Source organism: Lynx rufus, unplaced genomic scaffold (assembly GCF_022079265.1).
Source record: "Lynx rufus isolate CCGP_SWC_20201006 ecotype Redwood Valley unplaced genomic scaffold, mLynRuf1.p SCAF_3, whole genome shotgun sequence".
Lineage (NCBI taxonomy): Eukaryota > Metazoa > Chordata > Mammalia > Carnivora > Felidae > Lynx > Lynx rufus.
Genome location: NW_025814845.1, coordinates 186702931 through 186712945, shown reverse-complemented (window position 1 = coordinate 186712945; position 10015 = coordinate 186702931). Strand labels below are relative to the sequence as shown.

At 46.8% G+C, this 10015-nt stretch overlaps 1 protein-coding gene across 1 annotated transcript; it reads left to right on the top strand.

The window, feature by feature from the left end:
• Positions 1-3896: 3896 nt before the first annotated feature.
• On the top strand, positions 3897-7850 carry SLC25A4 (solute carrier family 25 member 4). The gene is made up of 4 exons (XM_047092111.1): positions 3897-4095; positions 5416-5902; positions 6428-6568; positions 7403-7850. The coding sequence occupies exons 1-4, from the start codon at positions 3985-3987 to the stop codon at positions 7558-7560; spliced, it is 897 nt and encodes a 298-aa protein (XP_046948067.1). The 5' UTR covers positions 3897-3984; the 3' UTR covers positions 7561-7850.
• Positions 7851-10015: the final 2165 nt, after the last annotated feature.

Genomic DNA, 10015 nt, shown 5'->3' with positions numbered 1-10015 from the left:
TTTCCACTAAAAAAAAGCCAAAAAGATGGGGCGCCTGGGTGGCTCAGTTGGTTAAGCTTCCAACTCCTGATTTTGGCACAGGTTATGATCTCACAGTTCGTGAGATCAAGCTCCACGGGGGGCTCTGTGCTTATGGGGCAGAGCCTGCTTGGGATTCTCTCTATCCCTCTCTGTCTCTCTCTGCCCCTCCCTTGCTCATGCTCACTCTCTCTCTCTCTCTCTCTCAAAATAAAAAAAATAAACATGAATTTAAAAATTCAAATTCAAATTCAAAAGAGACTAGCTCAATACCTTGCTCTCATTTCTATATAGCCCTGTCGCCCCACCCGCCAGCCTCCAGGACTCTATGCCACATTTGAAGGCAGAGTTGTCTCTCTTATCTCCTAGATATCTTGTCCATTCTCGTGCTGGCAGAAAGCCACAGAGTGCTGGGACTGGCAGGTGGACACATGTTCTGCTGGGTGCCATTCTCTGCCCTGCCTGTGTAAGTGATACATGGATCTTGTGATCGCGGGCAGCTCGTGCTCCTGAGGACATCTGAGGCCTCTCTTTTCTGAGAAAGCCCATGGAGGGAGAGGACAGTGTATGAATTTCCGTGGAAAACCTCTTGTCAAGGATTCCAGCTATAGGTCACCTGACACGACAGGATAGTTGGACAGAAGCCAAGGAGAAATGCGATACCTTCCATTTAGAAAACATAAAAAACTGTGACTAGTAAAATCAAGTGTAAAAAGATGATAATACTTCCTGAGTGAATATGTTAATATTTCATTTTAATATCTATTAAAAATTGTCTAGTGATATTTAAATAATTGAATACCTTGATAGGAAAGACAAATCCAGACATATAGGCAGACAAAACTTTCTGTTTTTTAAGTGGTTGTAGAATCACATATCAGTTGTCTTATTTTTTGAAAGATCAGTGATCAAATAAATAAGTCATGATGTGGTGATTTCATTCATTAAAACTACTTAAGAACTTCATATATGACAAACTAGCATTAGTAATGTAAGACAAATAATGGAGAAAAAGAGATATCTACTTAAGATTTAGTGTTGGGATACCTGAGAATGGTATAGTATGAGATGAGATCAAAAGAAGTAGAAGGAAATAGGCTAGTAGGACAGATAGACTAATCTGCAAAGGAGATACATTTATATCAGAACATGAAGTATATCATTGTAACAGGGATCTGTTTGTATTTAAATATATAGCACGGTTAGATCAATGTAATAAAAAATGTCAAAAGAAAAAAAAAGTAAATCAAAGCGCCTGGGTGGCTCAGTGGGTTAAGCATCCAACGTTGGATGTCATGATCTCACAGTTCATGGGTTCAAGCTCCATGTAGGGCTCTGTGCTGACAGCTCAGAGCCTGCAGCCTGCTTGGGATTCTGTGTCTCCCTCTCTCTCAGCCCCTCTCCTGCTCACTGTCTGTTTCTCTCTCTCAAAAATAAACATTAAAACAATTTTTTTTAAGTATCAAAAGAAAACAAAATGAACACTGCTCAACACATATTTATTGCTCCAAATATATAAAGAATTATAAATACAGATACATACCCTGCTTTCACGCCATAGGCAGTCACCGAAGATTAAAAATTTACACAAAAGGGAAGCAAAAATAATATAAAAACAGGGAGGGGGACCAAAGCATAAGAGACTCATAAATATGGAGAACAAACAGAGGGTTCCTGGAGGAGGTGTGGGAGGGGGCATGGTCTAAATGGGTAAGGGGCATTATGGAATCTACTCCTGAAATGATTATTGCACTGTATGTTAACTAACTTGGATGTAAATTAATAAATAAATAAAGTAAAAAAAAAACAAGGTTAAAAAATTTTAATTAAAAAAAATTTATACAAAAGGAAAACCCTGACTACATGGAATCACATGGAGCATGTGCAGTTCCATAGCAAAGATGTGCAAATTAGAACTAATTAAATGGCACAAATAACTAAAAGATGCTTTTTTTTTTTTAAGGCAGCGTTGGAGGAGGATCCATAACCCATTGACCCTGCTGGCGGGCTGCATTATTTCTGAAGAGCAACTTCTCAATATGTAGCAAGAGCTAAAAATCTTTTAAGGCATTTAATCTGTTCTACTTTAGGAAGGAGAAAAGAGAAGGAAAAATCACAAAGGGGAAAATGAACTTTGTGCAAGTATGTAACAGCATTATTTTTCATAATAAAAATAAGAAACATCTCTAACGCATAAGGAAAATGGTTTAGGCAACTGCTCAATGTTAGCAGAATGGAACGCAGTACACTATTATGTGCATTTTGTTGATCCATGAAAATCTGTATGTGAAGCTGTAACAAATAAAGCTCAACAAGGGATAAATATGTCCCCTGCTAAACTGTTAGTTTCTTGGGAGACTGAACCATCTCATAGTGAATGCACAGGGCCAAACTTTGTTCCTGGTACACTATAAATGCGCGTGACTGTTGAATGAATGCATAAATGGCTTTTCCGTTTATGCTGAATTCTTAACCTTCTGCCTGCTCTGACCTTGGTAAACGTGCATTTGCTAGCCTTCATACTGCTCACCTAGATTTCTGGACTCTAGCCTGCCCGACCTCAGATAAATGCATACCCTTTGTGGTCCCAGCACCCAACCAGTGACCTCTCTCTACTGAAGTTTCCATACCCAGGGCGTCACACAGCTGAGTTCAATTACCTAACATGAGGTCTGCATTCATCAGCAAGCTTGTGAAAAAATGCATAAACTTTGTCAAATGTACAAACATGGGAAGAAACTTGAGTGAAGCGTTTACAGTTAAAAGCCAGTTGCAATCATTCTAGGGGAAGGAACAGCTGTATTTGAAAACCTGCATGATTATATGAACGGCCTACAAAAAAAAAAAAAAAGGAAAATCAAAGTTCATAGTAATACATTAAAAAAAAAAAACCAACAACCCGACACGAAGTTGCAATCAGTTTCCTAAGACTAGAGAGCACATGTCCCAGGTGCCTATTAAAAAGGGGCAAATGCAGTCAAGGATTCGACCTTCTCTTACTCGATACCACACTCACCCAGCAACTCCAATGGAAAGGCTAACAGCAGTGACCCTCAAGAAGCCGACAGCTGCCTGAGAACATTCTGCCCAGAAAATGTCCTGAGATTCCGTTGACAGCAAAACAGCACATTAAACCCTTAAGGGATTTTCAAAAGAAGTGTCCCGTAAGGCCCCGTTCTTGGAGTCCCCCCTGCACTCGACCTTTCCTGGTGGCATTGAATGCCAGGACGTAAGTATTTCATGGTAGGATCAATGATTGAATGACTGAATGGAGGGAAGAGGGGATTCGGCAGGTTGCCAGATTATGAGGTAATCACAGCATCAAGCGACGTTAGCATTTATTTTGGAGGATCTTGATTTATTTTCGAGAGCACGCAACTCCGAAGGGGCCCAAATCCAAGCAGTGAGCCTGGTGAGGGAAACCGTTAGGAGGAAGGGGGGGGGGGAACCCCAGCCTGAAATCCCTTGGCTAGGAGCGGGTCCCGTGCAGGCCCGAGGTTAAAGCAAGCCCTGCTTGAGGCGTCGGTGCCCAGGTCGGCCCCAGCCTAAGCCTCCTTGTGCTATAAATACAGCGGCCCACATGCTGCGGAGACATGGTGTTCCCTCCGCTCGCCGGGACAGATAACATGAATTTGCCCTTTAAACGTCCCAAGCCGAAGGCACAGCCCCCGGCCCACCCCTGCCTCCCGGAAGCGCCTTCGCCCCGGTTGCCCTCTGCCGAGGAGGGGGACGGCGAGGGGGTGTCCAGGCACCTGCCCAGCCAATGCGCACGGCGCGCACGGCCCCGGGGTCCCTCCTCCTCTCGCGAGAGACTGGGCGGGGGATATAAGGAGGGCTGCGGGGCGACGCGAGCGGCCCCTTCGCGTCGCGCAGGGACGGAGAGCGGGCGGCCGTGCCTGGCCGGGCGGAGGCGAGAGCGAGAGCGCGAGCGCGGCTCCCGGAGGCTGTGTGCGCCCGGCTGTCACCATGACTGATCACGCCTTGAGCTTCCTGAAGGATTTCCTGGCCGGCGGCGTCGCCGCTGCCGTGTCCAAGACCGCGGTCGCCCCAATCGAGAGGGTCAAACTGCTGCTGCAGGTAAGGACGGCGCGGGCGCGGCGCGGCGCGGCCAGCCTGGTGCGGGCCCGGCGGGGCGCGCGGGGCGCGCGGGGCGCGGGCGAGCTGCAGCGGCGCGGGGGCGCGCGGGCGCGGGGCCGGGCCGGCCGCCGCAAATCTGTGCTAGGCCACAGGCCCCGCCGCCCGGCCTACTGGAAGGGGAAGGTGCCCTCTGCGTAGAGACAGGTCCAGCGTCAGTAGCAGATTCCTGGTGTCGGGTGGCGCCCTGCGTTCGAGTGTCTATATATGGAAAGCCACCCCGAGTGGGTTACCGCCAGCCAGATCCTGCTCCTGGGACGGCACTGACGCTCCGCTTAGGCCTCATAGGTCGGCCTCACCTTTTGATTTTCAGCGTTCGTTGCACCTTTTCCCCCGTGCATCCACCGTCTACGATAAAAACCTCCAAATAATTGTTACTCAAAGGCCAGCTTACTGTGACCCATGCACTAATGCTGTAGGCTGACATATATATTATTTATCTTTGCATAACCTCTGTAAGGAATTTTCTCCCCGGTTTCGCAGCGGAAGAAACAGGTTTTGAGAGATTAAGTAGCAGTTTTTAGAATAAATTCAGATTGTCTTACCCTGTCCCCAAATCTTTTCCTCTGCACCCTGATCTCTGGTTTATCATCATCTCCATCGTGTTTTTCTCTACTTGCCCCGAAGGCAAGGGCCCCTCAATGAGAAACTGGGCCTCCTCAGTTTGGGAGTCAAAATTATCATAAAGAAAAACCCCAACAAATTGCTCACTTGCAAACAGCAACAGACCCCTCAATAATTAATTACTTGGATAATCTGCTTGAAATTTTTCACGTTCTAATATCTGGTGTATTTATTCTCCTTCTTCTGTTTGAGCATCTAGTACTCAGAGATCCTGGTCTCCAGGGAGACTCCATGAAATTGAGGGATCATTAGCTCCTGCCCATCCTGTTAAATTAGAGCAGGGGCCCTTTAGGGCAGGGCCCTTTACCTCCCTTTGAGCCCCCAATACAGTTCCGGAACCTAGGGAAAATGCGGTGCATACATGACTCTCTTTACAATGAAATCTTTTCAGTTTATTTGGGGAAGACCCGTTGCTCTCAAATGCCCTGATAAGTGGGGCAAAATTGGATTTTTGTGGCTTGTTATCCAAGTAGCCGACATATTTATTTGGACTTGATACCTGATTTCCCCATTTATTTAAGAAAGAAAATCAGGGAATGGTAAGCATTCATTTTCCTCCTATCCTCTTTCCATCCCCCGCCCCTTGCTCTGGCCGTCCTCACCCAATTCCTTCCGCCCTCCCCTCTCCTCCCCCCACAGGTCCAGCATGCCAGCAAACAGATCAGTGCTGAGAAGCAGTACAAAGGGATCATTGATTGTGTGGTGAGAATCCCCAAGGAGCAGGGCTTTCTCTCCTTCTGGAGGGGTAACCTGGCCAACGTGATCCGTTACTTCCCCACCCAAGCTCTCAACTTCGCCTTCAAGGACAAGTACAAGCAGATCTTCCTGGGGGGCGTGGACCGGCATAAGCAATTCTGGCGCTACTTTGCCGGTAACCTGGCTTCCGGTGGGGCAGCTGGGGCCACCTCCCTCTGCTTTGTCTACCCACTGGACTTTGCTAGGACCAGGTTGGCTGCCGACGTGGGCAAGGGTGCTGCCCAGCGTGAGTTCAGTGGTCTGGGCGACTGTCTCACCAAGATCTTCAAGTCTGATGGTCTGAAGGGTCTCTACCAGGGTTTCAGCGTCTCTGTCCAGGGCATCATTATCTACAGAGCTGCCTACTTTGGAGTTTATGATACTGCCAAGGGTGAGCGAGGGGCCTCAGGGGGTGCGGAGTGGGGAGGAGGAAGGTCCCTAGGGGTCTGTCACTCACAGAGGACCTTCTATTTATTAATCTTGGGTTTTTTCTCCCCTAGCCCCTGGGCTAAACTGAAGCTTCTGAATGAGGTGGTACGGTGTGGATAAATGGCTAAAGGGCTCTCCTTGTCCTCTACTGAAATAAACTCTGGCCTGGAGTTACTCAGAGAGGGAGAAGGGGAGCCTGCTTCCCCCTTGCCACAGCTCTGTCACTCACGACTTGGAACTCGGGGACGTCCTTCACATGCCCTGTTCCTTGGGCAGAACTCGGGGTTCCCTGGATCCCGAGGGCAGCCCCCAGCTTTGGCTGGCTGCCTGGTTATTTGTGAGGCGCCCCACAAAGGTCAGGTCCTTCCAGAAGGGTAGGGCACGGAGGTGGAGGCATGGTAGCCTCTTCTCCATCCCTTCTTGCTTTTTGCTGAGCTGCTGAGAGAAATCACTTCATAGCCACTCGGCTTCTTGCCTCTGCACACAGGGATGTTGCCTGACCCCAAGAACGTGCACATTATCGTGAGCTGGATGATTGCCCAGAGCGTGACAGCGGTCGCGGGGCTGGTGTCCTACCCCTTTGACACTGTCCGCCGTAGGATGATGATGCAGTCTGGCCGGAAAGGGGGTAAGCTTGACACCGGTGGGTCTCTTATTTCTCTGCCCAAGGAGAACACCAGTCAGTGCTCCTTCCAGTCTTCACTAGTCTTGTTAAAATGATGTGATAAGGACTTAGGAAAGAAGACTTACAATCAGTCCCCCCTCGCACGGTCAGCTGGTCCTTTAGAGAAGAGAATTTGCTTCTATCAAAGGGATAAGAAGATCAAAAATGAGATGTCAAGATGTGACTCGGCTAGTATTATAGAGGCCTTAGGCCCTTTTCCCTTAGGGCCTGGGTACAGAAACACAGAAAATGAATTAGCTAGTTTATTGAAAAATAATTCTTGCTTCTGTCATCTTGCTACTATAGGCGTTAGTGGGAGAGGATGTTTTTGTTGGGTGAGATGGCCTGAAGCGGTTTTGGCTGCCATAGATCAAAACATAGGCAATTGCCATTTTTGAGGTCAAAAAGTCAAACCTTAGTGCCATATGGTTCAGCTTAATAGCTGTGTCTCTTTTAACGGTGTCCTCTTGGGCAGCAGAATCGGAGACTCCACCTGTTTTCTCACCCATAAAAAAGGGGACCGTCTAGCTTCATACTTCCCGCTCCACCCGATCCTGATTGTACAGCTTGACCACGTGTGGGTGAGCTGGTTAATCGCCCCAGTTCTTCACTTGATCTTGGGTTGAAGGAGTAGGCTTGACAAAAGATGCTGCCTGCTAGTTATGCAAGGAAGGGGGTGTTTAGCAGGATGCCTGGAGCTGAAGTGACTGACTTTTCTAACTGTGCAGAGATGTCTTTCAGAGGGAAAGCCTCTTTCCTCCAGAATTCTGGAGCCCTTACCGACATTTGTTTCCACAGCGGATATTATGTACACTGGGACGGTGGACTGCTGGAGGAAGATTGCAAAAGATGAGGGAGCCAAGGCTTTCTTCAAAGGTGCCTGGTCCAATGTGTTGAGAGGCATGGGCGGAGCTTTCGTATTGGTATTGTATGATGAGATCAAAAAATACGTCTAGTGTAATCAAAACTCAAGTTCATTGGTTCCAGATCCATTGTGTGGTTTAATAGACTTTTCCTATGGGAAGTAAAAAAGATAGATCTGGGATAAAACCAGACTGAAAGGAATACCTCAGAAAAAAATGCTTCATTGAGTGTTCATTAAACCACAGATGTATTTTGTATTTATTTTACATTTAAATTCCCACGTCAGATATAAAATAACTTATCATACTTGTACAATTAACTGAAGAACTGATAATGAAGAAGATAACCTAATGTGACACCCCAATAAAGACCACTTAACACACCTTGTTTTACTGAGTTCTTACTAACTGCTGTGTGGATTTAAAAATAAGACCAGCAATGCAGATCTTCTAGCAGGACTCGTTTATAACTCTGGCCCAGCTTCTGAATGTCAGATACCATACTATGTATCTTGTGAGTACCTACAATGCTTCAAGTTGGGCTTTCACACTTTAAGTTTATGTGCTTTCTGTCTTACCTCATACCATGGTGCTTGAGGCTCCAACATGGTGGCATGGATCATAGCTTTCATAATCCCACCTTATTTTATGTGCTTTCGTGCAATCTGCGGGGACTCTGAGGGTACACTGAGCAGTTTCAAGAATTTTGTGAGATTAGGGAATGTTCTTAGTGCCTTTAGAGAACTGTGATACTTCAATCTCACAAGCGGACACCATTCATTGAGAGTCAGTTAACAGGTTAGTATTTAATACCTGTTAGGCTCTGTGGAAGACGGGAATTCATTTTGAAAGAAGCTTAAACGCGGGTAGGGAGAGGAGTGAAATGGCCATTACTAAATAATGTAATGTCTACTATAATCTTGCTTGAGTAGGACTAGAAGGGGGCAGATGAAATGTGGGGAGTGGCAGGAGATGTGGGCCTGAAAGAAAACAGCTAGAGTTAGATACACGGGTATAGAAAGGACCCGCCAGCAGTCTTCTCTGTGACAGCTTAGCAAGACCCGGAGGCAAAGACAGTTTTGGATTTGACTCTCATAAGTTGGTGAGCAAGAGAAAAGTCAGGACACTTTCCAGTTGGAAAGTACTTTTGGTTCTGAAGTCCAAATAGTTGATGCAGCTCTAGCTTGTTAGCCATTCGTTGGAAACCAGTCCCTGCGTCCTAGGCCAAGCTTGGAAGGCAGGCACACGTCTCGTGTATCTTTCCTGGGGGGTGGCTTGAGGGGGGTGCGCCTCTGCACCTTCTGTTCTTTACCCTCCTTCCCAGGCTCTTGTGCCTACTCACTCTTCCCTCCCAAGGAGAAAAACTCACTGCTTGTTCGGCCACGGTAGCCAAGGTTACATCTGTCCTAATGTAGTGGATATCTATGCCGATGGAAACAGGCTAAGGAACTACAAAGAAAGCGTCTCGGTCCCATTTCAAGGCCAGGTCACAAACATGTAGCGTTAGGGGCCTTCTGGATACGTTATCCTCATGTTGTTTTCATCCTTAGGATATGAATGGTCCAAATTCTGGTGCTGATGGAGAGGAAAGAAAAGCAGGCCAGGCTAGTAGGGCAGATACTTTTGTGGAGTGTTATCTTCAAGTAAGGCCAGCAGCCCTTGCAGTATTTTGAAACCTAAGAATAGGTGACGGAGGAGCCATGAAACACAGCTGGGAACTGAAAGCAACGAATGATCAGTGAGTCTTCCTAGACCAACCAAGGACTGAAATTGTTTTCCAGTCTTTAACTGGGTCCTCCCTGGCATGGGACGGGAAATGGAGAAGAGGAATCCCATTTATTAAATAGTAACACGTTATCTGCCTTCTGCACCGTGACCCAGGTGTCAGCTCCGCCCCCCTCCCCCCTCTTTTTTTGCTGAAGTTATCTCTACTGCCCTGGGGGAAAGGAGATCTGCTTAAAGAGAAGAGTCAGAGCATACTGACTCAGTTCCTCCTTCCAGCTACTCCATTCACCAGGAACTCCCAGAACTGAGCCTCCGTCAGAATTGCTGTCATCTGGTTGGGGACATCCGGTCTTTACAAATCCTATCACTGCACTGTCACTGGGCAAAGCTGTCACACTTGAAAGTCTGAGAAGATGAAAAGGGTTTACATTAAACTAACAACTCAGAATTGAGTGTCCTGCCCCCAGGAATTTCTTACTAGTCCCCTTTCCTGCAAAACTTCCTCCCTAAATACAGCCCTCCTTTTACCTACCACCCACCCCCCGGTGCCAAAAAAAAAAGCACTTTTCCTTTTTAATGTATTTTCTCCTTTACAGGCTCACCTATAGGCATCTTCTTTTTAGCCACCTTATTTTATATTTTGAGTCTAGGAGAAAAACCATGGAAGATGACAGAGGTTAGCCCATGACGGTAACATTTACAAACTTGCCTCAACTGTTCTGTGTTCCTTTCCATTTTACTTTGTATAAAATAACGCAGCTTGTGCTGAGGCAAAATTTACAAACACCTACAACGTGCAGGGCTAGGAGGGAATGGAAGCTCT

Coding starts and splice junctions, on each gene's coding strand:
- SLC25A4 (XM_047092111.1), top strand. CDS start 3,985: ATGACTGATCACGCCTTGAGCTTCCTGAAGGATTTCCTGGCCGGCGGC. Junction 4,096..5,415: donor GGGTCAAACTGCTGCTGCAG/GTAAGGACGGCG, acceptor CTCCCCCCACAG/GTCCAGCATGCCAGCAAACA. Junction 6,569..7,402: donor GCAGTCTGGCCGGAAAGGGG/GTAAGCTTGACA, acceptor TTGTTTCCACAG/CGGATATTATGTACACTGGG.